The sequence below is a fragment of the Malania oleifera genome, chromosome 7, assembly GCF_029873635.1.
Source record: "Malania oleifera isolate guangnan ecotype guangnan chromosome 7, ASM2987363v1, whole genome shotgun sequence".
NCBI classification, from domain to species: Eukaryota; Viridiplantae; Streptophyta; class Magnoliopsida; order Santalales; family Ximeniaceae; genus Malania; species Malania oleifera.
Window position 1 is genome coordinate 60,991,519 of NC_080423.1, and position 27,662 is coordinate 61,019,180.

Below are 27,662 nucleotides of genomic sequence, written 5' to 3' on the forward strand. Positions count from 1 at the left end.
TTCATGTGTTCGGTAGCCCGAGGCAAATTTGAAGGTGAAGTTTGGGCTGCCTAGTTGGTGGGAAAAGTCAGAGTCATGGTTCGGTAGCCCGAAACCAAGTCAACCTTTTGACTGGTCAAGGGTTCAATTGTTTGAGGTGTTTTGAGCACCAGGGGTTCGGTTGCCCGAATCCTCACAATTTTGCCCTTTAAGTCCTGATTTAATTCAATTTATTCCCCTAATATTATATGTGATATTGGAGACAATCTTACGTGTAAGTACAAAGACATAAGTTCTTTCTAAGGTCTTTGAGTTAGTCCCAAAAACCTGGCTTCAGTCGACTGAAATCTTGTTTAAGGTATCTTGATTTCCATGTGATGTGTAGGGACTTAGGGTTGTTTGAAGGCTTTTGAGCTTGTAGTTCCTACATGCATGATATGCAGATTATGACAGACCTATTTGAAGTGAAATTATTACAGACCCAATAATATTATAACAAATAATAAATGTGTCGGGGTCTTCATATTTCTTCAAGTTGCTGCATGCTATCACTGTGATCCAGTTGAGTATGATCCTGCATACAAACTTGAAAGTCATCAAATACTAAGAGTATTTGTCAATATCAAAACCGAGTATGACCTATAAGGTCAACAGGGTTGTATAAGATCAAATTTAAAATTATAGAAAAAGTAACAACTAAAACAAATAAACACACATAGAAAAACTTGTAAGCACACATATGTTGAAACGGTGTGGTTTATGGGTATTTTGCAACCGTGGCACTTGGAATCACTATCATATATATGCACTAATATTATTTCAAATGATACATTATAATGCATTATCTAGGGTTCGCTTAGTTCTGAAAAATAATTTTATTTTTGTTTTAGTTTTAAAAACATTACAAGAAAAAAAATCAATTTTTTTTTAAAAAAAATGAAGAACAAAAAAAATTAACATTATTTGACCATGAAAATAGTTTTATTTTCCATTTTTGATTTATCAAATTATTATAAGAAATGCCTCCTTGTTTTTGATTTTCTAAACTTATACTCAAAAGTTGGAAAACACGTGTTTTGTTACGTTCTACATTTCTTTGCATTTTGGAAAAGGAAATTTAGTTTTTGACTTTGATTTGGGTGACTTATGACAAAGTATAGTATAAAATTATATTAAAATTAATTTTGAATCCACATAAATGCAAATCCATACTCTAAAATTAATGATTCCAAACACATCCTCATATAATTTTTGAAAAACTAAAAAAGCAAATTGTCTTTTTTATAACTATTTAGAAATCTAAAAATAAAATAAAAATTATTTTGCACAACAAAATAAAATTTTGTTTTCTACCATTTTAATATGAATCTTGAAAAACTAAAGAATAAAGTTAATTTGTTTATAATTCTTTAAAAATTAGAAAATAAAAAATAAAAATATTTCCACAATTAAATGAGTCTTTAATTTTCTTTGCTTTTTTCTTATTCTTGTTGTTCATGGCTAGTTTCCGTAACCATGTGCAGTAATCAAACGAGAGAGCCAAAAATTTTATAGAAATTAGTAATATATCTGTGTAATGAATAAAATAGATGAGATCATAAGTTTGTTCTAGTACTATTAAGCGAAAAATATTTAGCCACTATAATTTTAATCGGTGACAATTAACATTCCTCTTATATTTGGACTAATTATCCATTTTCACTTTTGATGGCAGTGGACACTTCAAAGAAACAGGTAATCTTAACTTTTAAAAACACACCATACTTGTATACATATTGACGGAATCAAACTGGTCGCCCCAAACATGGCCTAAGAGGAGAGCTCCGAGGCTCCAACACATTTCGGTTGGTACAACCCGAATACAAGATGGAGCTCCATAACTGCAGTCATCCTGCCTCTTCTCTTTCACTCTCTTCATGGAACCGTCGGAGATAGAATCCATCAGTGCAGCATCCGCAGAGGTTTCTCGTCAGTTCAAAACCTTAATCAACGCTGAGGATCTTGAATCTCTCAAGCAATTGCAGCATCTCATGTACTCTCTCTCTCTCTCTCTCTCTCTCTCTCTCGTTCTGGACTTGGTTTCTCTACGTTGTTCTGTTATAATTTTTTGAATTCGGCCTTCAGTGTTGAATTTATCTACTGATCAAGTCAAGGATAGAATGTGATGGATTTTGTAATGCTTTGCCGTTCCTTTTTGCTATTCAAATAGACTCCTATTCCCTAAATCGGTGGAACCTAGTTGAAGTTGAGTATTTTGTTTTCCCAGGGTGGGATATGGAACCTGTTTGACATGGGGACAGTTGAAAATCCTGGTTGAAGATTTTGTTTGGTTTTATTTTAGTTGTTATTAAGAGAAAAAAAATGAATGGTATAAGACAAAGCTCATGCTCTCGGAAAGAAATCAAAAAGTTAGGAGAAAGGAAATAATTGTGGAAAAGTATTGTTGAAAGGAAGGAAATTTTACAGTTTGCAAAGAATTGCAATTCAAAGTGAAATGAGGTTCTAAAATTATTCAGTTTTCAACTGTAGTCCCAATTGAAGTTTTTATTTTATTTTTTTTCAAATGAGTTTGGATGAAAATAGTACATATCATTGGATTAATACAGAAATCTCTTGATTTATGGGTGAATATCTGCAGCTCTTCTTTCGATACAAATTGCTCCCTGTAGGTTTTTTCACTGAAAAATGTTACCATTGAAGAAACTGGCCGTACATGCTGTACTCCGTTCAACGTTTTAAAAATAATCTTTTACAAATGTAACAGCAAAAATCAGCTATTAACTATGTAACGGCAAAAATCAGCTGTTTTCTTAATGGCAAAATTGGTTGTCCTTTTTTTTTTTTTTTTTTGTGAAAATAAAGGAGGATCTTTTATATATAGTCATTGCAGTCTATCCTGCCCATAGGCAAGATGAAAATTATCCTTACAAGAAAGAAGGTTAAAGGGAGGATATTGGGAAAAGCCATCACTCATCAGAAGCAGCCTTGGCAGCTGCTGCAACATAGGGGGATAACGAATTGGCCTGACGATGTACAAAAGCAAAATGACAAAAAGAGAAGAAGTTTTTGAGATATTTAATGTCTTCAAAAATAGTTACAGGCTTACAGCATCCCAGCTCGAACAAGAGTCTGCAGATTATCCACTACTCCTTTGGCGTCTGAACAGACCAAAATATTTCTTCGCTGATACCTCCTTGCTTGAACAAGTGCTTCCTTGATTGCTAAGGCTTCAGCTTGGTAGACAGGCATTACTTGGATCTTTACTCCATAAATAAACAAAATCTCTGCAGATCATCCCCTGACAATGATACCTGCAGCAGCTAAACAATTAGCAGAAAGAGCTGCATCAGAACAAAATATAGTGTCATAGTTATGAAAAATTTGTTTTTTTAGAGTTCCAGCACTGCCTTGTCTTTCTAATTTGGCACAGTGATTGCCATCTAGTCCCGACCCCAACAGTTGAGTTCCCTTATGAATAGTATTAAAAGCTTGATTGATGATGCAGTGGGGGTCCCAACCTTTTTTTCTGAACAGAAAATCATTTTGACCTTTCCATATATGCCATCAAAAGATCGCAATATTATTAAAATGATTCCCATTTCCACTTTATTAAATATCTGGTTATCAATATCAGCAAGAAGCTCCCGCCAATCATTAAACCTGTCAAGCTTAGATTGTGAAGGGGAAGCAACCCACATAGGCTAAGACACGGGACATTGAAGGAAAAGGTGTGCTGAAGTTTCAGGGTTTGCATTACACAAGGGACACCTAATCTCCTCCGCTTCCCTGAAAATACGTTTTTCTTTCAAATTTACTCTAGTAGGAATAATATTCATTAAAACTTTCCGCATAAATAGCTTGACCTTTGGAATGCACTTAAGGTTAAGAATTGTTCTCAGCTATTTTTTCTTAGATTTGTGAGTTGGATTGTCATTAAAGAACCAATTATTTTGATTCTCCAGTTTAAGAACATAATGATAAGCTGATTTAACAATAAAGATGGCATTTTTACTTGGTTTCTATAGCCACTTCGAATTGGATGGACTGATAGGTATTTGAACTTTTTAAATTTCTTTCCAGATTGCCTCTAGAAAAAGCTGAGGGACCTCCTCTCGTTTCTAGGATGCACTCTTCTGGTCAATGAACTCCTTCACTTTCACATTTGGGGATGGTAAAAGTGTTGAGATAGATGAAGGAGGGTAATTAGGAATCCAGGGTTCTTCACCGCATTGAAAATCCCCTTCTCTTATTGGCTTTAAACATGCTTTTTACTTCATGGGAATGAACCTATAAATATTCTTGCAACCCAACGAAGCCCAAGGGGGGCATGAAGCCTTCCATAAGGATGAGTTTGGAAAGTAAACCACTTTACAAGTTTTTGCCCATAGAGAATTAGGCTTTTCAACTAGTATCCAGATTTGTTTCAAAAAAGAGCCTGATTAAAATTTTGAATATCACAAAAACCTAATCCTCCAAGACTTGAAGGGTACAAATATCTCTCCAGTGGAGGAAATGAGGTTTTATTTTCCCATTATTCCTGTGTACCCACCAGAAGTCCCTGAGATAATTATTCATGGACTTGCAAATTGTAGGAATTTTCCGTACACTTATTTCATAGATTGGAATACTTGTGCCAATTGATTTAATAAAAACTCTTCTCCCAGCTTGAGATAGTAAATTACCTTGCCAATCTTCTGTTCTTCTCTTCAACTTTTCCTTAAGATTCTGAAAGAGTGGAATTTTCCTTCTTCCAATGTTTATCTATGAACCAAGATATTTTTCAATGTCACAAATATTTTGAATCCCCAATCTTCAAGCCATAATTCTTCTCAAAGTCCAAGGGGTGTTATTACTGAATTGGCATGCTGATTTTGTGGCGTTAAGTTTCAGGCCTAAAGAACTCTGAATAATATTAAATATGTTTTTTTTTTTCTCTTGAAAATTATCAAAATCAACTTTGCAGAAAATGATACAATCATCCGCAAAGAGAAGATATGCGATCTCTGGTGCGTTTTTTTTAATACCTTTTATAGTCCCTTGGGCTGTAGCACTTTGTAGAAGACTTGAGAGAGATTCCATCACTATAACAAAAAGGAAACGGTGATAGTGGATCTCCTTGACAAATACCCCTAGTAGGAACAAAACTGTCCGTTGGTTGGCCTTTAACAAGAATCGAATAGCTAACGGTTGAAATACATTGGTGGGTCCACTGTATCTTCAACATTTGGGAAAATTCATCCACTGTATCTTCAACATTTGGGAAAATTCATCCACTGTATCTTCAACATTTGGGAAAATTCATTCTTTCCATAATTTTTAGCAAGCAATTCCATTCAACTGAATCATATGCCTTACTCATGTCTAGCTTTATCGCCACCCATTTGTCTTTCCCCTCCTTCTTTTTTCTCAAAAAATTCATGATTTCCTGAGCCAGGAGTACATTGTCAGAGATTAATCTCCCTTTTATGAAGGCAGTCTGATTTTCTGATACGAGTGAAGCAATGACCTTACTTAATCTATTGGCCATAGTATTAGCAATAATTTTGTAAATTACATTACATAGACTAATAGACCTCCAATCTCTAAACTCCACCAGATCATGTGTTTTGGGGATAAGTGCAATGTTAGTTTTGTTCCAAGCTTTAAGAAGGTAGCCCTTGCTGAAAAAATGATAGCAAGGCTTAAAAATATCCTGCCCTAGAATGTCCCAAAATTTTTGAAAAAAAAGGAGCTGTGGAATCCATTAGGACCTGGACTTTTATTTCCATTGATCTGAAAAGTGGCTAGTTTGACCTCTCCTCTACAGTAAACTCCTCTGATAGCAAGTTAATATCATCTTCGGAAAGCCAGTTATTCATGGTCTGTAAGAGCAGATCAATTTGAGTTGGGGTAGTTGAACTGAATTGTCTGAGGGAAAAATTTTTGGCTTCTTGGAGGATTTCACCCTGTTCAAAATCTCTCTCCCGTCCTCAGTTTTGATGCAGACAATTTTGTTTCTTTTCTTATGTTCCTTAACCAAAGCATGGAAATATTTTGTGTTTCTGTCCCCTTTAATGAGCCAGCTTTCTTTTTTCCATTGCGCCCATTGGACCTCTTCCATGTTTATGAGCTCCTTAATCCTTTCTGTTTTTACCTTAACTGACTCAAGATGCATTGAATCTGGATTCCCAAGTTGCAATTTTTCCAGTTTTAACTTTTCTGGCTTAAGTGATTTTTCAATGTCTCCAATTTCCTTTCTACTCCAAGTTTTGAGATTAACTGCCAACTGTTTCATTTTTGCAAAAATGATGAACATGGGACACCCCTTAATATTCATCCTCCAATTCTCACTTATGATCCTAGATATTTCCTTCTTTAACAGCCAAGAGTTTTCAAATTTGAAATCATAGTGATTTGAACACCTCTTTCAATGTGTTTTCAGAATAAAAGGAGAATGATCTGAACAAATTGGGGATAGAACTTGAAAAAAAAGGAATATTTGAAAATATTTTGCCAGGTGTGATTCACCAGGACTCTTATCAATTCTTTCTAAGATGAGATCCTTCCCTTTCCTCTTATTAGTCCATGTGAATGAAAGGCCTGTTGAAGCAACCTTGAAGAGAGAATTTCCCTTAACAAAAGACTGAAAAGCATTCATACCCCTAGGAACGCCCCCAATCTTACTCCATTTGTCAGTCATGAACAGGACCTGGTTAAAATCCCCTATCAAACATAAAGGCCTATTATACCTTTTGATTTCTGCTGTTAACAGTTCCCGCAGCCTCCGTCTTTTGCTTAATTTGGGTTCTCCATACACCAGGAAAAGATTCCATAAGAAAACATTTGGTTCATTACAAGAGAAAATGACCAAATTTTTTTCACAAAGTTGTAAATTGAAGGTTGAATTATCCCATAATACCAAAAGACTACCTGACTTTCCCAAAGCATCAGCCGCAATAAAATGCTTAAAGTTTAAAGTTTTGGTTAGCGATTTGTACCTGTGTAAGTGTGTATACCCAACTTTATTTCCATCAAGAATACCAAGTTAGGTTTGTTATCTGCCACCAGGTCTTTTAGATGACGAACTGTCGCAGGAGACCCCAACCCATGGCAGTTCCAGCTGATAACGCTCATTGCGCCCTTGGAGACTGATTGAGGCTATTCTCCACAGCCTTCAAGTCTGTCTTGCCTTGTCGTTCCTGATTCTTGACCATGCCCATGCATTCCAAATTCGGTATCCAAATGCTTGAATCGGGAGCCATTGTTGAACCTTCAATATTTACCTTTCCCCTTTTGAAAACAGGATTCATCTCCCCTTTGACAGTTTCCAAATCCTTTCCTAATTTCCTCTTACCTTTCTTGGCACCCCACTTTTGGCTAACTTGATATTTTCCGTCTCCCTTTCTACCCCTTCCCCTTGTTTTGGATTTTACAATGAAAGCTGCAGATTAGCTTGATGTGGAAGGGGAATCATGGGTTGTGGTTCAGAAATTTTGAGTGTGGCTTGGTGGGTCTGCAAGATTGCGAAATATAAGGAGGAAATGAAATCATTTTGCCTACTACCCTGAATAGGTTCACTATTTGTAAAATTTGTGAAATTTGCTGGGGGTTCGGAGTGGGGAGCCGGGAAAGCTTGATTACCAAAACCAGGAGGAGGGCTTTGAATGATAGGAGATGACTGATTCAATGAAAAACTTCTTGTCCCCTGACCAGCTCCTGAATTTGATTCCCATCTTGATAGTTCACCATAGTTGAGAATTCTTCTTCCTCAACAATTCTGTTTACATCCTTCCTTGTTGAAGCTTGTTCTATTGATTTCACACTTTTGTCCTTTCTTTGAGGACCAAGATCCTCCTTGGTATGTTCCTTAGCATCCTCACTTCCACTGAAGCTATCTCTTCTGCAAAAAGATTTCACCACCTTTGTAGATATCTCCTTCTTGTTTTTTTGCGACTCCAGAAATTTCTTATTCTTTGCTTCAGAATATACTCTGTTTCTACCAATGTACATATCCGCTGTCGAATCTGACATAATATCGTTATAATTTGTTCTTGCCCTTTTTGACACATTTTCCTCAAGTCTCTTTCTTGTGTCATATGGTTCCACTAGGCAATCCCTCTCCATATGACCAACATATCCACAGTTACAACAAATCTTATGAACTTTTTCATACCTGAAAACAATCCAAACTAGATTGTCAGGTTCCCTTTTTAGAAAGAAACCCGCCGGAAGTGGCTCCTCAAGATTCAGATTTGCTCTAATCCGCATCTTCGGTTTTTCACCATGTTCCCCTGTTACAATCTCCCTGTTGACAACATTTCCTAGCAACTTCCCTATTCTTTGTGGCACTTTGGTATCAAAATAACCTGTAGGAAGGCCTTCCAGGGACACCCACATGGCAACTTTATCAAATCTAATTTCCCTTGGCTGCTTTGAAGGATATATTTTAGTCAATGCTAGCAAGGCACCATACACCAGCCGGGGAGCCTTGTTAAGTATTTTTCTTCAATCATGAGCATTATTAAATTTGAAGAAGTGACGATTTGCCACTGTGGGTACTATTTCCATTTCTTCCTCCAGCTTTCAAATCTTATGAAGCAGGAACTCCGCTTGGTTGATCGGTACCCCTCTTGCATACAAAAAACTTCCCGTTGCTACAAATTCCCAGTCCTTGACCAATTTCCGTTGGAAATCTCTATCCATCTCAAGAATTTCACCACTATGGTGTGGTAAGAATAATTTTTGCACCATTTCAGACGAAAGATTTTCTAGCTCGTCTCTCCAAACCTGAGTGGTATCTCTCTTTTGAAACATTTTGAGTGATCTGTGATTTGCATTGGCTGAACTTCGTCTATCTTCTACTACAGTCATCATGATTAAAATTCTCTATCAAGGATTTAAAGGACAAGACTAAAATCTACTTAATCTGAAACCTAAAATATTAGATGAAAGGATTGTGTCTCCCCGGAAATCAGAAGCGAGGCAGGAACAATAAATTCTTACTAGGGTGACCTCTCCCTATTTCTAAAGAATAAACTCTCGTCGGCTGACAAGTGGCTTTGCTCTATTTAATGGGAACTCATCGTCTTCAGATCACCTTACAGAAGCATTAAATCCTTTTCCCCAATCTTCCTTCTATCAATTTGCTTCTATCTCCCGAGCTATGAAACATAGAGTTTTTCTCGTTTTATTATTAAATTAAAATAAAATATTAAATAATACTCTATTTGGGAAAAAATTTCCCAATCTAATGCTCACGTAATCTCGCAGCACCAAGCTGCGAGATTTAACACGTGTCAGAAAACTGAAAGCCCTAGTCAAGAAAATCTCGCAGCTTCGCCTTGCGAGATTTAAAAAGACACCCAGTATCCTAGTGACGCATGGCAGCAAATCTCGCAAGATGTTCCTGCAAGATTTTCCTGGGAAATGGCACGGTGTATGACACGTGGAAAATCTCGCAGCATCCTGCAAGATTTACTTCATCTGGTCTTCCCCCATTCATTTCACTCGCGAACCTTGTAGAGCTCCGTTTGCAAGCGTAGAGAGGACGGCAGGAGCAGAGCCGGTTACCGTTCGGTGAGCAGGTGACCGTTCGAGAGTGGATTGCAGGTGACTGTTCGAACGGCCAGGCGAGAAAAGCTATTTAAAGGAGAAAATGGGGTACTTATTTTTTCTTTACAGTAAAATAAAATTTATTTCATTGAGTTTGATTGGTTTTACTGAGTTCGGATTTGTTTCATTGAGTTCGATTTGTTTCATAGTGTGGTTTGGATTTTTTGGGTTCATAGCTGCATCCGGAAACTCCGAAGGTTAGTTTTCATTTATTTGCGTTTTTCCATTTTTTTTTTGTTTTCATGTTCTGTGCCTGTGTAATTTAATTGTTATGTGTTCACAAAATTTTATTAGCAAAATTTAAATATCATAACTGCTCACATACATATTTTTTTTTTTTATCACTTGATTTGGAGATTATTTTTATTTAAATATTTATTTCATTTTGTTACTAAGTAATTTCATTTCACGAATTAAAAACGACATAAATGTTGTATGAATTGAATTTATATTATTATCATAAGAACAACATCAAGATTATATTTCAACATATAATTAAGATATTATAATATATAATTAATATATATTATTAAATTATGCTAAAATTATTCCTTTTGATTAATTATTCCTAACTAATAATTTTGGTAATTAATATTATTTTTTACAATTTAATAAATACTAATTGTGATAATTGATAGTTTTAGTTACAATTTTTGAAATTTTTATTAAATAAATTGTGTTATATACATTCTCAAAATTTATTGATACATCGCAATCTATATCAAATAATGAAATATATGAGAATGATATAATTCCTCTCAATGTTATTTTATTTTCTCTTTTTTTTCGTTTTCTCTGCTCGTCATTTTCTAATAAAAATTTGTAATCTACAAAAAGATACGAGATATATGATATTGTAATTAAGAAGAAGAAACTCATCGGTTTCAAGGATATATATATGAAGAGTAAAAAAAATTAATATGGTACCACCAAATTTCATTGCTTGTACTACATACGGTGTGCTCAATATATTTTTTTTAGATAAAAATGGGTCAATTGTGTGCCATGATGTTGGAAAGTAGAAATACAAGTATGCTTAAGTTAATAACGATAGATGATTTTCTAAACATTTTATGAAATATGCTATTCATATACTCCATATTCTTACTTCAGATTTATACTAATAACTTATGTTACCCATGATGTAATGTCTTGCAGTCTCCTTCATTGGAAAATGTTAGAGAGAGAAAAAAAAAATAAAAAATACAAAGGAATCAATCTTATCAAGTTTGGATACCAAGAAAGTGAAAAAGACAAATTATATAGTAAAATAACCGTGAAACAATTGTTATGCCACATTAATATTTAATTTTCTTACTTTTTAATTAGTTCAGAATAAAATTTTATTTTTAATAATATTTGATAAATTTAGAGACAAAATATAATGGAAATTCATAATTTTTTTTAATTTAATTTTATTTTCTTCCTCATGCAAAATTTTGATCCTAAAAAACACTGTAAATTTTACCCGGCGAAAAAAAGGACATCCTATAATTTTAAGGAATTGACTACCCCCAATGTAATGTGAAATAATTTAAATTTATATTTATTTTACAATCCTTGTTTTAAGATATATTAGTGTCTTCTACTTGTGTTATAAAGTTAAACTATTAGAATGCCATGTTAAATCTGAATTGCTAATAATTTAATACAATAACATACTAAAATGAAAAGAATTTTTTTGCCTACTTAATTAGAAGCCTACACTAGGCCTTCACTAAAAAATGATGGGCAATCCATTTTTTATTATATTGTTCATGTCATCTTTGCACACCCCATTGGAGTATGGTGATAATTATTACAATTGTTGTGTTATATATTATTAAATTATGCTAATATTATTCTGTTGGGTTATTTCCTTCCATGTGGAGGAAAGCCCAAGTGGGCTTTATTAAAAGTCCAAAGCCCAGCCTTTTTAGTGTGAAAACCTAAACGAAGTTATGAAAAGAGACGGAAGAAGGGAGGAGCCGTCACTTCTCAAAAGAAGGAAAGAAAAACGTGATTTTTCTCGTGCTGCTCAGATTTCATCAAGACTCTGATCCCGCTTCGTCCGTGGTCCGATTGAGCTGAAATTTGGAGGAGAGGTTCACGACTCAAGGAGCTACAATCTGAACGGTGGAGATCGGATTTGGAGCTCCGGAGTTGGGATTTTTGCCTGTGAACAGTAACCTCGAATTTGGTATATTCTCTCCAATTCTTTTTGTATTTGCCAAGATTGTCGATATCTTGATGAGATATATTTGTAGCCTCTAATTGAGATTAGAGAAGACTTTGTGTACCCATTATTAGATTGATAGTGGAGGTTTCAACTGGACTAGGTCCCGTGGTTTTTCTTCCTTACACTGGAGAAGTTTTCTACGTAAAAAATTACTTGTGTTCTTGTGGCTTAGTGTGATTGATTATTTTTCTTATTATTTTCAGTACGTAGAAAAGTAGAGATACACTATATTTGCTTGCATATAGGGAAAAGAATTATTCCGCTGTGGTTGTTTGTTGATATCTCTCCCAACGAAGTGGTATCAGAGCCCGGTTGACTGATTGTCAGGTTGGCAGTTTGAGTTATGGAAGCAAATATTAGTAGAATGATTAATCTCAATGGTTCAAATTATCACATGTGGAAAGGAAAAATGGAGGATCTTCTTTATGTGAAAGATTATTACCTACCCCTGTTTAGTGCTGAAAAACCAGAAAAAAAGTCTGATGTGGAATGGACTTTGTTACATCGACAGGTGTGTGGGTATATCAGGTAATGGGTTGATAATGTTTTGAACTATATTAGTGGAGAAACAAATGCACGTTCTCTATGGAGTAAGCTTGAACAATTATATGCTAGAAAGACTGGAAATAATAAGTTGTTTTTGATTAAACAAATGTTGGCTTTGAGGTTCCAGGACGGGACTCCTTTATCTGATCACCTGAATACATTCCAAGGAATTGTTAATCAATTGGCTGGAATAAGTATTAAGTTTGATGATGAGATACAAGGGTTATGGTTGCTTGGTTCATTACTGGACTCATGGGAGATGCTCAGAACTTCATTATCTAACTCCGCTCCAGAAGGTGTAATTACAATGGATATGGCCAAGAGCTGTTTGCTAAATGAAAATATGAGAAGAAAAACATAGGGATCCTCTTCACAATCAGAGATCTTGGTTACAGAAAAGAGGGGGAGAAGTAAGAGCAGAGGTCCGAAGAACAGTGATAACAACAAAAGCAAGTCCAACAAGTTTGCAAATGTTGAGTGTCATCATTGTGGGAAAAAAGGGACACATCAAGAAATATTGCAGGCAATTGAAGAAAGAAAACAAGAATGAGAAAGGGAAGGGAACGAAGAATGGAGATGACAAAGATGGTGATGATAGAGTTGCTACTACCACTCCTGCAGAATTCCTCATTGTTTATGATGATGAGATGATAAATGTTGCATATCATGAGACCAGTTGGGTGATTGACAGTGGTGCCTCCATTTATGCTACATCTCGGAAGGATCTCTTTACATCCTATAGATCTGGTGACTTTGGAACAATAAAGATGGGCAATGATGGCTTGGTTAAAGTCATTGGAATTGGCGATGTGTATTCGAAGACAAATAATGACACGAGTTTAGTTTTTAGAGATGTGAAGCATATTCCTGACATTTGTTTGAATTAGATTTCTGTAGGTAAACTTGATGACGAAGGGTACTGCAACACTTTCAGTGATAGCCAGTGGAAGCTCACCAGAGGTGCTATGGTTGTGGCTTGAGGCATGAAACACTCTGCATTGTACATTATGCGAGCAAAGATCTCCAACGACATTGTTAATGCGATGGAGGATAATGGTACAGCAAAGTTGTGGCACAAGAGACTGGCTCATATGAGTGAGAAAGGATTAGCTCTACTGGGGAAGAAAAGTCTACTATGTGGACTGAAAAGTACACTTCTGAAAAGGTGTACTCATTGTTTGTTAGGAAAGTAGAGCAGAGTTTCCTTCAAGAATTCCCCTCATTCGAGAAAGTCAGAGATACTGGATTTGGTACATTTGGATGTGTGTGGCCCTATGAAGACAAGAACACTTGGTGGCTCCAGATACTTTGTGACCTTCATAGATGATCATTCAAGGAAGTTGTGGGTATATACCTTGAAGTCAAAAGACCAAGTGTTGTTTGAGTTCAAGAAATTTCAAGCCCTAGTTGAGAGACAGACTGGGAAGAAACTGAGGTGCATCCGGACTGATAACGGTGGAGAGTATTTTGGTCCATTTGATGAGTATTGCAAACAACAGGGTATTCGGCATCAAAAGACTCCTCCGACAACTCCTCAATTGAATGGCATAGCAGAAAGGATGAACAGAACACTGGTTGAGAGAGTGAGATGTTTGCTTTCACAAGCCCGGTTGCCAAAATCCTTTTGAGGGGAGGCATTGAGCACTATTGTTCATGTGTTGAATCTTACACCCTGTGTTCCTCTATAGTTTGATGTGCCAGACCGAGTTTGGACAAGTAAGGTTGTTTCCTATAATCACCTGCGCGTTTTTGGGTGCAAAGTATTTGTACATATTTCAAAAGATGAAAGGCCCAAACTTGATGAGAAAACACGACAGTGTATATTCCTTGGCTATGGTCAAGATGAATTTGGATACAAGCTTTATGATCTAGTTGAGAAGAAAATTGTGAGAAGCAGAGATGTCGTGTTTGTAGAAGATCAGACGATTCAGGATATTGAGAAGGCAGAGAAATCTATGTATCAACAGGGTGACAGTTTGACTGATGTGGATCCAGTTCCTTTGAAGAATTTTCTATCCCAAGTTGAGAATGATGTTCAGGATGACCACCAGGGTAGAGGTGAAGTGGATTTTCCCTTACAGGTTCAGGGAGATGTTGAGACTGATGAGCAGTTGACAGTGCCAGAGATTGCACCAGAGACTCCATCCAGGAGGTCAGCCAGAGACCGACATCCTTCCACTTGGTATTCAGCAGAACAATATGAGTTATTGACTGACGGGGGAGAGCCCCAATGTTTTTTAGAAGCCATGGAAGACAAAAACAAGACAGAGTGGGTTGAGGCCATGCAAGATGAGATGCAGTCATTGCACGATAACCACACCTTTGAGTTAATGAAGCTACCTAAAGGAAAAAGAGCTTTGGAGAACAAATGGATTTACAAGAAGAAGCCAAATGAGTTCTCTTCATGGCCACGGTACAAAGCTAGATTGGTTGTAAAAGGGTTTGGTCAAAGAAAAGGTATTGACTTTGATGAGATCTTTTGTCCAATTGTAAAGATGTCATCGATCCGTACAGTACTCGGCTTAGCAACTAGTCTTGACTTGGAAGTTGAGCAGATGGATGTGCAAACCGCCTTCCTTCATGGTGATTTGGAGGAAGAGATTTATATGAAGCAGCCAGAGGGTTTCAGAGTGAAAGGGAAAGAGGATTATGTGTGCAAGTTGAAGAAAAACCTATATGGTTTGAAACAAGCACCGAGATAGTGGTATAAGAAGTTTGAGTATATTATGGGGGAGCAAGGCTACAAGAAGACAACTTCAGATCACTGTGTATTTGTTCAAAAATTCTCTGATGATGATTTTATTTTCTTACTGCTTTATGTGGTTGACATGTTGCTTGTTGGCAGGAATGCTTCAAGGATTGACCAATTGAAGAAGCAATTGAGTAAGTCATTTGTTATGAAGGATTTGGGGCCAGCAAAGAAAATTCTTGGCAGAAGAATCAGTCGTGACAGGAGTGCTAAGAAGTTATATTTGTCACAGGAGGAGTACATTGAGAAAGTGCTTCAGAGGTTCAATATGGACAAAGCTAAAGTGGTTAGCTCTCCTCTTGCTTCCCACTTCAGACTAAGTACAAAGGAATGTCTTTCTACAGATAAGGAAAAAAAAAGACATGGAAAGAGTTCCTTACGCCTCAGTAGTAGGAAGTTTGATGTATGCAATGGTTTGCACAAGACCAGATATAGCCTATGCAGTTGGTGTAGTTAGCCGATTCTTGTCAAATCCGGGAAGAGAGCATTGGAATGCAGTGAAGTGGATCATGAGGTATCTTCGAGGCACTTCCAGTTTGAGACTTAGTTTGGGAAACGGACAACCATTGTTAGTTGGCTACACAGATGCAGATATGGCTGGGGACGTGGATACTCGTAAGTCTACTTCGGGCTATTTGATAACTTTTGCAGGTGGGGCTATAGCTTGGCAATCGAGACTTCAGAAGTGCATAGCTCTTTCTACAATAGAGGCAGAGTTTATTGCAGCAACGGAAGCGACTAAAGTGTTGCTATAAGCAAAGAAGTTCTTGAGAGAACTTGGTTTCGAGCAGCAGAGGTATGTGTTGTTTTGTGATAGCCTGAGTGCTATTCATCTTGCTAAGAATTCCAGTTTCCATCCAAGATCGAAACACACTCACGTACGATACCATTGGATCAGAGATGCGTTAAACGATAAGTTATTAGAACTTGAGAAGGTTCACCCTGATGATAATGGTTCTGATATGTTAACAAAGACACTACCGAGGGAGAAGCTTAAAGTTTGTTGTTCGATTGTCGGGATGGCGATTCCCTCCATATAGTTGGAAAGAGGGAGATTTGTTGGGTTATTTCCTTCCATGTGGAGGAAAGCCCAAGTGGGCTTTATTAAAAGTCCAAAGTCCAGCCCTTTTAGTGTGAAAACCTATAGGAAGTTATAAAAAGAGAGGGGAGAAGGGAGGAGCCGTCACTTCTCAAAAGAAAGAGAGAAAAACGTGATTTTTCTCTTGCTGTCCAGATTTTATCAAGACTCTGATCCCGCTTTGTCTGTGGTCTGATCGAGTTAAAATTTGGAGGAGAGGTTCACGACTCAAGGAGCTACAATCTGAACGGTGGAGATCGGATTTGGAGCTCCGGAGTTGGGATTTTTGCTTGTGAATAGTAACCGTGAATTTGGTATATTCTCTCCAATTCTCTTTGTATTTGCCAAGATTGTCGATATCTTGATGAGATATATTTGTAGCCTCTAATTGAGATTAGAGAAGACTTTGTACCCATTATTTGATTGATTGTGGAGGTTTCAACTGGATTAGGTCCCGTGGTTTTTCTTCCTCACACTGGGAAAGTTTTCCACGCAAAAAATTACTTGTGTTCTTGTGACTTAGTGTGATTGATTATTTTTTTTATTATTTTCAGCACATATAAAGTAGAGATACACTATATTTGCTTGCATATAGGGAGAAGAATTATTCCGCTGTGGTTGTTTGTTGATATCTCTCCCAACATATTCCTCTTTTTTAATTATTCCTAACTAATATTTTTGGTTATTAATATTATTTTTTACAATTTAATAAATACTAATTGTGATAATTGATAGTTTTAGTTACAATTTTTGATATTTTTATTAAATAAATTGTGTTATATACATTTTTATTTAAATTAATATCTTTTAGTGAACAAGGTAATTGATATAAGTACTTATAAAAATAAGTAGTATTAGGATAGTCACTTTTATTATAAGTATTAAAAATATGTTGTTATCAAGTGAATACATTATTATATTTCAACATGTAATTAATATATTGTAATATATAATTATTAAATTATGTTAATATATTATAATATATTGGGAGGCTATGAGCGTCTTTCAGGACGGCGTTGAAACATTCCACGAGGTTAGTGGTTATGTTCCCATACCTTCTGCTACCGTCTTGGCTCTGAGTCCACATATGAGGAAGGATTTGATCAAAAAATGACTTCGTAGGTTTTCCACCTTCATCGGATATTCTCTCCATCTACATGTTAAATTTTCTTACTTGATGCTCCATTCCCGCTCGCTCAGCTATACGCTTAAGATTGACACTGTGTACTTTCGTGCTAAAGTTGCTGACCACGTGTCGAAGGCAGAATCAGTAGTGGGCACGTGGTGGTTGCCAATCGGGATTGCGTTGCACTGCAGCGAGAATTCCTGGATGCCGATTTGATATAAGGCAAATGTTAACATAATTTAATAATTATATATTACAATATATTAATTACATGTTGAAATATAATAATGTATTCACTTGATAACAGCATATTTTTAATTCTTATAATAAAAGTGACTATCCTAATACTACTTATTTTTATAAGTACTTATATCAATTACCTTGTTCACTAAAAGATATTAATTTAAATAAAAATGTATATAACACAATTTATTTAATAAATATGTCAAAAATTGTAACTAAAACTATCAATTATCACAATTAGTATTTATTAAATTGTAAAAAATAATATTAATTACCAAAAATATTAGTTAAGAATAATTATTAAAAAGGAATAATATTAACATAATTTAATAATATATAACACAATAATTGTAATAATTATCACCATACTCCAATGGGGTGTACAAAGATGATTTGAACAATATCATAAAAAAATGGATTGCCTATCATTTTTTAGTGAAGGCCTAGTGTAGGCTTCTAATTAAGTAGGCAAAAAAATTCTTTTCATTTTAGTATGTTATTGCATTAAATTATTAGCGGTTCAGATTTAACATGACATTCTAATAGTTTAACTTTATAACACAAGTAGAAGACACTAATATATCTTAAAACAAGGACTGTAAAATAAATATAAATTTAAATTATTTCACATGACATTGGGGGTAGTCAATTCCTTAAAATTATAGGATGACCTTTTTTCGCCGAGTAAAATTTACAGTGTTTTTTCGGATAAAAATTTTGCATGAGGAAGAAAAGAAAATAAAATTAAAAAAAATTATGAATTTCCATTATATTTTGCCTCTAAATTTATTAAATATTATGGAAAATAAAATTTTATTCTGAATTAATTAAAAAGTAAGAAAATTAAATATTAATGTGGCATAACATTAATTGTTTCCCAGTTATTTTACTATATAATTTATCTTTTTCACTTTCTTGGTATCCAAACTTGATAAGATTGATTCCTTTGTATTTTTTTTTTCTCTCTCTAACATTTTCCAATGAAGGAGACCGCAAGACAACACATCATGGGTAACATAAGTTATTAGTATAAATCTGAAGTAAGAATATGGAATATATGAATAGCATATTTCATAAAATGTTTAGAAATTCATCTATCGTTATTAACTTAAGCATACTTGTATTTCTACTTTCCAACATCACGACACACAATTGACCCACTTTTATCTAAAAAAATATATTGAGCACACCGTATGTAGTACAGGCAATGAAATTTGGTGGTACCATATTATTTTTTTTACTCTTCATATATATATATCCTTGAAACCGATGAGTTTCTTCTTCTTAATTGCAATATCATATATTCTCGTATCTTTTTGTAGATTACAAATTTTTATTAGAAAATGACGAGTAGAGTAAATAAAAACAGAGAAAATAAAATAACATTCAGAGGAATTATATCATTCTCATATATTTCATTATTTGATATAGATTGCGATGTATCAATAAATTTTGAGAATGTATATAACGCAATTTATTTAATAAAAATGTCAAAAATTATAACTAAAATTATCAATTATCACAATTAGTATTTATTAAATTGTAAAAAATAATATTAATTACCAAAATTATTAGTTAGGAATAATTAATAAAAAGGAATAATATTAGCATAATTTAATAATATATATTAATTATATATTATAATATCTTAATTATATGTTGAAACATAATCTTGATGTTGTTCTTATGATAATAATATAAATTCAATTTATACAACATTTACGTCGTTTTTAATTTGTGAAATGAAATTACTTAGTAACAAAATGATAAAAAAATAAAATGTATGTGAGCAGTTATGATATTTAAATTTTGCTAATAAAATTTTGTGAAGACATGACAATTAAATTGCATAGGCACAGAACATGAAAAAAAAAATAGAAAAATGCAAATAAATGAAAACTAACCTTCGGAGTTTCCGGATGCAGCTATGAACCCAAAAAATCCAAACCACACTATGAAACAAATTGAACTCAATGAAACAAATCCGAACTTAGTAAAACCAATCAAACTCAATGAAATAAATTTTTCTTTACGGTAAAGAAAAAATACATACCCCATTTTCTCCTTTAAATAACTTTCCTCGCCTGGCCGTTTGAACGGTCACCTGCAATCCACTCCCGAACGGTCACCTGTTTACCGAACAGTAACTTGCTCTGCTCCTGCCGTCCTCTCTGCGCTTGCAAACGGAGCTCTGCAAGGTTCGCGAGTGAAATGAATGGGGGAAGACCAGATGAAGTAAATCTCGCAGGATGGACTTGCGAGGTTTTCCACGTGTCATACGCCGTGCCATTTTCCAAGAAAATCTCGCAGGACCATCCTACGAGATTTGTTGCCAAGCGTCACTAGGATACTGGGTGTCTTTTTAAATCTTGCAGGGCGAAGCTGCGAGATTTTCTTGACCAAGGCTGTCAGTTTTCTGACGCGTGTTAAATCTCGCAGCTTGGTGCTGCGAGATTACGTGAGCATTAGATTGGGAAATTTTTTCCCAAATAGAGTATTATTTAATATTTTATTTTAATTTTAATAATAAAACAGGAAAAAATTTGTCAAAACAGTCTTGAAATTTTTTCTGGCAAAATTGGTTGTTACTGTCAGCTCTCTGGTTCATATCTGTACTGTCTGCTACAGCACCATTTAGGTATGTCACAGTCTGCTGCAGGCTGTTATGGCCCCAAATAATTTGTGGATTTCTTAAAACAAATTTTATTTTCAAGATTTTGAAACTGAAATAAAATTCATAACTATACTCATTATATTTAACATCAACTTATCAGTAATTATTGAGGTCAAACCATCTCTTGCATGGGAGAGTAAAAATTATATTTTGGACACATATATTTTGGGTATAAATAATAAATTATATTTGTAACCGACATTTACATCCTTCCTTTGCTGAAAAAAATCATATTAAAACTCGAAAATGAAGGCTTGTAGTCTCTAGTCTTTGTCAATGCCGCTTAGCGCATATCCTTTGATTAAATGTTTGCACATTTATGTGATTATGCATGATTTTTGATATATAAATGTGTTTATTCTTTTATGTTTCATTATTTTATGATTCTAATTTAGATTAACTTTATACCAAATTAAATGGTTAATGGTAACAGATACAAGTCTTTTCTTCTTCAGCAACAAAAGAACCAATATAACTTGTGTATGTCATCTGTAATTTGATTTAAAACTTGATAAAAAAACCAACAAGACTTTAGCATGTAAATTTTGGAGTCAAAACATGTGAATCTGTAAATTTTTAACAAGTTATATCCATTATGGTTATGTAGCATCCAAAATGGCTGTGACTGTTAGCCTGTTACAAGATGGCCATTATTGTTACAGACTGCTACTGTTTTTTAAAACTATGATTTGATTCATCAATTCTACCTTTTGTTCTATATGGGTAGTGACTAGTGAGGGTGCGATAGTAGAGGTGAGTAAGACCTAACTTCTCTTTGCTGGGAAAAAAAAGATTCAATTTGTGGTAACTCACTGAGGTGGTTGTTCATTTGCAGGTTTCGATTGGATAGCGTATTAACCCTTAGCTTATACCTCTGGGTTGGGTGCATGGAACTATTCCTTCCAATGAGAAGAATGCCATTGACCTCTAGAGCTTGTGTCTAGGTATTCTTTTAAAACTTTCCGTGATGCAAAAAGAAAAGCATGCTGTCAATAAAGTAGACAATAAGATGCTAAATCACAACCATGATTGCTAATTCTCGTCCAAGAATAAGAGACAAAACAGTTGTTGCTAAGAAGATAAGATGGCAAGAGTAGATGATTGCGGAGAGAAAAATGGATGTGAAGGCATATTGTTATCAACAACCACGGAGAATTTAAGGGGGATAGTTATATCATCTTCATACATTTCAGATATTGCTAACGACCTGTTATGAATATGTCGATACAGTTAATTATTTTATGTCTAGAAATTTAAAGGAACGTATTGGACTTACAAATAATTTGGCTGTGATATCTAGTTGTTTGATGAAGGCAAATAACTATGGTCTAAAATCTAAATGTTCTTGCTAGTTTGATGGAGTTCATTTTTAGTACAAAGCAGTCAAAGTTGTTTGGTTAAGACGTGTCCTTTGTGCTAACATCATTAATTTACAGTTCATCTAACTTTGCCTGGTATGAATTATCCATAAGTGTTTCACAGCATTTGGACTAGGAAACATATACACCCCTAGGAGGCCAGAGTATCATTATCCGACACATGTTGGACACTTACACGCCCCAATACAAGACGTGTTGGAACTTAGTTTTATTTATTTTTTATTTTTAATTTTAACTCCGCCTGTGATGCACTTAATGTCCTAATTTTTTCACACACAGCTGGTCCCAAGCTCGGGTTAAGGAGGAGGGTTGCGTTAGGTAGCTGACAGCCAGGGTAAATTTGTCAGATCACTATGATATGAACATGGTTCGAAATCATGGTTGCGGGTAAAGTCATGTAACGGTCACGGGTGTCGCGGGTCGCGGGAGAGGTGGGTGTTACATAACGGGAAGCGGGCGTAACGGCTGTGAATTTTTTTCACGCATGCACAACCATGCCAAAATTGAAAAATAAGCATGAAATCCATTAATACATGATTTTTAATGAATTTTGAAGGCTTTCATTCAACCTACAAATGCTTTTTAATAGGCATTATGATTTTTATATTAATTTTAGTGCTATGTTTACAAAAAAAAGCATATTTTTTTATAGTTTACATTACTTTAATGAGTAAAAAGATGTAGAAATGTAAGAATCAATTAATTAAAGTCATAAAGTTACTAAAAATGAATCAATACTCAATAGACTCAATAGAGTCAATACTCAATATACACATTACACATACATGAATTTAAAAAGTGATTAATATCAAATATGAATAAATAGTTGAAAATACATGAATACAATATTACAAATTTATAACATAACACATGTCACCACCAAAAAGAATGACGTGGAGGGTCTTCATAATTTGCATCTGTATCTTGAGATTGGGATGGGAAATTATCTCCCCATCCTTGTGGAAATACATAGTTGAATGAACCCAAGTTTACGTCATTTTGTTGTTGCTTTTGAAAATGTATTGGTGATGAAAATTCTCTTGAATAATGTCTATAAGTTGGGGTAGGGGCTGACTCTGGGTAGTGTGTAGAAGAAGACTTATTAGATCCTGAGATTCCTGATCCACTGGGATAAAAATGTGAGTCACGAGATGCATAATGTGGATATGCTGGATGAGATCCATATGATTGTAATGATGAACCATCTAAACCAAAGTCACCAAAACTACGAACCACACCATATGAATCTTCAGTAGATCACTAGGGTCACCACGAGCACTCCTCCTGGGTTGTGAAGATTGGTTCCCTGGAGGAATACCCAAGTCATAATTTTCAGGTATGTCATGTAGTCCATAAGGATCAGAAGGATATACTTGCAAATGATGTCCCTGTGTCATATCCATAATTATATTCTACACCGCCGCCTCCACCACCACCACCACCACCACTGCCACCCCCCCCAACCCCAGCTCTAGCACCACTATTACCATCATCATCACTTGGTGGGCTCAACTTTGTGTATGTTCAGGGCTTGAACTTGAATCATCATGCGCGTTTATTGGTGGTTGATCACCTCCTTCTGTAATACCACCAACTTCTTCATTTAACCAATTTGAATTGTCTTGACCGTCGAGTAGTGGTGTCTCTCTCTCCTCTAACCATTGACTTAAAGGATCATCTTCTTCGAAAATGTAGTCCAAATTGATAGGATTGAAACCTTCTTCAATTTCTCGTTGGCTTCTTCTCATTGTACGTCTTAACTTTAATCTCATGTTATAATGTACGAAAACAAGTTTTTGTAGTCTCATGTACTTTAATCTATTTCTTGTTTTCGTATGGATGAGGCTAAAGGTGCTCCAATTACACTCACAGTTTGAAGCTGATGTGGTCTGGCTAAGAACTCTAATTGCTATTCTTTGGAGCTCAGGAGCACACAAGCCATAATGAATCCACCATTTAGCTGCATGAATAATTTATATTAGTATAACGTATATTTCAAAAGTCAAATTTGAACATAAAGAGAGAAAGTAGAGTCATTCTCCATTATTTAGCTATATAGCCATATTTACCAGGATTTGTTTGTTTCACTGCCCTTTGAGTCAACGAGGTTCCAAAAGTCTCCTGCCTATCTTGATATAGCAACAACTAAAAAAGGATGATTGTGAAATATAATTAATTAATTAGATGTATTAATAATTATTCTTGAAAGTATTACAGAATACTAGAATAATTCATTATTCAATTTAATGGAATCAATACTTACTTGATTAATAGCCCGAATTTGAGTATCTATATCGGGTACCAACTTGGTTATCACTTTTTTAATTCCATCCATGACTTCTCTAGCCACTTCAGGAGAGGGTGGGGCACCATAAAGAAATTATGGGTTCAAAAAATACCCTACAATTAAATTTAGAAACATATTAATTAATAGTTTTCTAATGCAACTATGCATAATTTAAAAGTTAAAATAATAAGAAATTGTATTTGATTTACACTTACCAGCAGCATGCAAATCTTGGTGCAACTGAAAACTCCATCGGTTGTCAATAATTTTCCAATAGTCTTTGTAAAATCGGCAATCTTTTTGAATGGCCAACTTCGCCCTATCAATTGCCTCGTATATGAAGCCCATGGTTGGTTTTTCATCACCATCAACCAATTTAAGAACTTTCACCAAGGGTTCTTGCACTTTAATTATATTAGAGGCCTTTTGCCAAAACTCTTTGCCTAAGATAATTTTCTTTGAATCATATGCTGGGTCTGATTTTGCCATTCCAAACCTTGAGTTTTTCCAAGCATCAGATGTAAACATTTCCCTTAGTGCTTGTTTATGCCTGACAATAGTCTCCAAAACAATGAAATTTGTGGCAAATCGAGTGATGGCAGGGCGAAGTAACTCTCTATTATTTGTGAATTTCTTCATGAAATTCACTGTCCATGTGTGGTTGTAAATAAATGAGGTTATTGTTCTTGCATCTTTTAAGATCTTCTTCACGTTACTTTTCTTACCAATATTTTCAAGAATAAGGTCTATGTAATGAGCTGCACATACTGTCCAATAGAGATTGGGCCTTTTCTGCATTAATAATTTTCCTCCTGCCTTCATTGTAGCTTCATTATCAGTTACTACTTGGACAACATTCTCCTCTCCAATTTCTTCAACCATCTCATCCATTAATCTGAAATGAAATTATAGATTCAATAATTACTACTATTTAATTAAAAACATGCAAGTCCATAATACTATTTGCATATATAATTAAAATTAGAAAATTACCTGAAATAATATTCAGCTGTTCTGCTTGGCACATCAGAGGCATCAACTGATTTATGAAACACGGTGCCTCTATCGTAATAAACTAAAAAGTTTATAATGTGTTTTCTAGTTGGTCCTGACCAACCATCACACATAAGTGTTACACCTCTCTCCTTCCAAATTCTAGCAAAAGAAGCTATATAATTTTTCATTTCTTGATACTCTTGCTCCAAATAAATTTCAGATATCTCATAGGGTGATGGACCCTTCACCCCCTTTCCAACCTCTGCAGCAATATCAAGCATAGACTGCATAAATGGAGAGTCAGTTACATTCGCTGGAATCCGATTATAAATTAGGAATTTTCCAACTGCTTTTCCTAATTTACTTCTTAAACCTTTCAGTAACTTTGTGTTGATTTTTGGTTGTTTCGCACTCTTGCTTCTTTCTAAAATAGGATCCATTGCCTTTAGTCTAGTTTTAGGGGCATCAGGATTGATCCATTGTTGTCCACTACCTGCAGCTTCTCGACCACTATAAGATCGAGCTCCTGCTCTATTGAAACCACTGGTAGCATCACTGTCAGAGCCACCTCCCTCTTCATAAATATTACCCCTTCCAGTTGTTCTTGCTCGAAATCTTTGTCTCTCTTCCCATTGTTGTTGTGATCGTATGCTTTCTTGTCGAGCAAATCTCATACTTTCTTCTTTCAAGTCTTCTTCATCGCTCAAATTCTCAAAATCTCCTCTAATTTGGGTTTCTGCTTCTTCTTGCCTTTTTTGTCTTCTTGCCTTTTTTGTTTATCTCTCTTCTTCTCAGCATACTGTTGTAGATGTTTCATCATTTGTTCTCTTATTTGTGTGGTCACATTTGAGCATCTAGCTACTTGACCCTTTTTATGTGCCAAGTGTTGTTTCAAGCGTGTAATGCCCCCTTTGATTATCTTCCTACATAACTTACACATAATAACATGTTTATTACTGTCCACCGTAGTACCAAAAAGCCATCCAATATCCTCACTAGGTAAGTTTTCATTTCCTCTATCACGTGACATATTGATAGACTTAATTTGATGATCTCTACACAAAACATAAAGAAAATATAAAGTTACAACCTTTCTACAATGACAGGAATAATATAATTAGTAATTTAGTAAATATTAAATAACAAGTACTAAATAGTCCTAATTTTAAATACTTATTACGTAAAAATAAAGTATAATATTTGATTAAAAATAAAAGTAATGTTTATTATTTTTATATTTAAATAAACAAAATTATAAAATATTAGATATTTTATTTCAAAAAAAATATATTCCTTTATCTTTAAAAAGATATTTTCATTATTTTTTATAGCTTGATTTTATTTTCATTTATAACTATAAGAAATTAACATTGTAATTTTAAAGGTAAAGAAGAATTTTGCTCTACTTTCATATACATCACAACATCACAAATAGAGATCCATACATTACAAATTGACTATTTAACTTTTTAAGCATTTTCTCAGTATATGGATTAAAAATAAATTTTTCTACAAATTCCAGTAGTAATTAGTAAAAATCAGATTTATTAATGTATTAACTATTAGATTAATTTTTTTTTTATTAAGTTATCAATTTTTACTTTATTTGATAACTAAAAACAAAAAATAGATGTAAACATTTATTTTACCTAATTTTAAATTTAAGGTCAAAATAATGTTTTAAAACTTAAAAAATATTAATAAACAGGGTCACCCTACTCAAGAAATGGCAAGTAGATACACATGTAACATAAAATGGGTGACAGATGTTATTTAATTTTTTTTTCTTTTATAATATGAATATTATTTAATATTTTTTCAATAGATGGGAGTGAATATGATATCTTCTTTATCAAAATGACCACTTTGTCCGTCCTGCTAACATAAATAGTATGTTAACCAATTGGCGCCATGAATTAATTTTATTTCTATAAGTTTGGCAAATCCTAAGACTAAATATTATAATAATTGTGCAGAGTATTCCTTGGAATTCTTTAAGAATGGTGAAAAATAGAGCTCAATTAAGCCTAGATAATATAAAATGCCATCACATGGATGTCTTGTGTACATACATTATTTTAATGCTTTATTTACGATGGTGAATGCAGTAGTGGATATTCAAATATTATTATAAAAAAGGCTTCAATTATTATTGGTAAATATTAATTATTTACTAACCTTAAAAAATATTAATTATATACTATTAATAATTGCTTACTATGTCATGGAATTAATTTCATAATTATCTTTCAAAAAATATAATACAATTAAAATATTTATAAATTGAGAAAATTTTATTTTACATAATTATTAATGATTTCTAATTTTTTACTCTATTAAATTACTTTTTTTTTAATTCAATTTAACAAACCTATTTTACAACAAAATATAATTTTTTTAAAAAAAACATAATGATAAGTGCTGTGGGTGTTGAGTGTTGAGTGTCTCATATGCTGGGAGTCGAGTCAGACCGAGAGAGGGGAGGGATTCGAGGGAACTCGGAGGAGCCTCGAAGGAGCGAAGGCTGCGAAGCACAAAGCAGTGATGACTCCAAGCTCCGAAGCTGAAATCGAGAGGCTGGTTGGTGGCGACTACGACGACTGGCGGAGGAAGGTGCCGACGGGCTATCGGCGACTCGCAGGGGCGGCGGAGCTGCTGCAGACCTGTCGCCGATGACTCGCCAAGCTGCTGCAACTGCAAGTTTGCAATTCTTGAGTCCTGGAAGGCTGCGAAGTGCGAAGATGAGTAGATCTACTCGGTGTGCTCACTCTCAGGCTTCGAAGCCTTCTTATTGCT

The 27,662-nt window shown here is 34.6% G+C and overlaps 1 protein-coding gene across 2 annotated transcripts in view; it reads left to right on the top strand.

Annotated features, from left to right (window-relative positions):
• The first annotated feature begins 1,756 nt into the window (after positions 1–1,756).
• Positions 1,757–27,662, top strand: part of LOC131159383 (kxDL motif-containing protein LO9-177-like) — a 49,584-nt gene continuing 23,678 nt past the window's right edge. For both annotated transcript variants that reach the window (XM_058114258.1, XM_058114259.1), the window contains exon 1: positions 1,757–2,011. In XM_058114258.1, the coding sequence (XP_057970241.1) occupies positions 1,896–2,011 (116 nt within the window). In that variant the 5' untranslated portion in view covers positions 1,757–1,895. The remainder of the gene's footprint in view (positions 2,012–27,662) is intronic.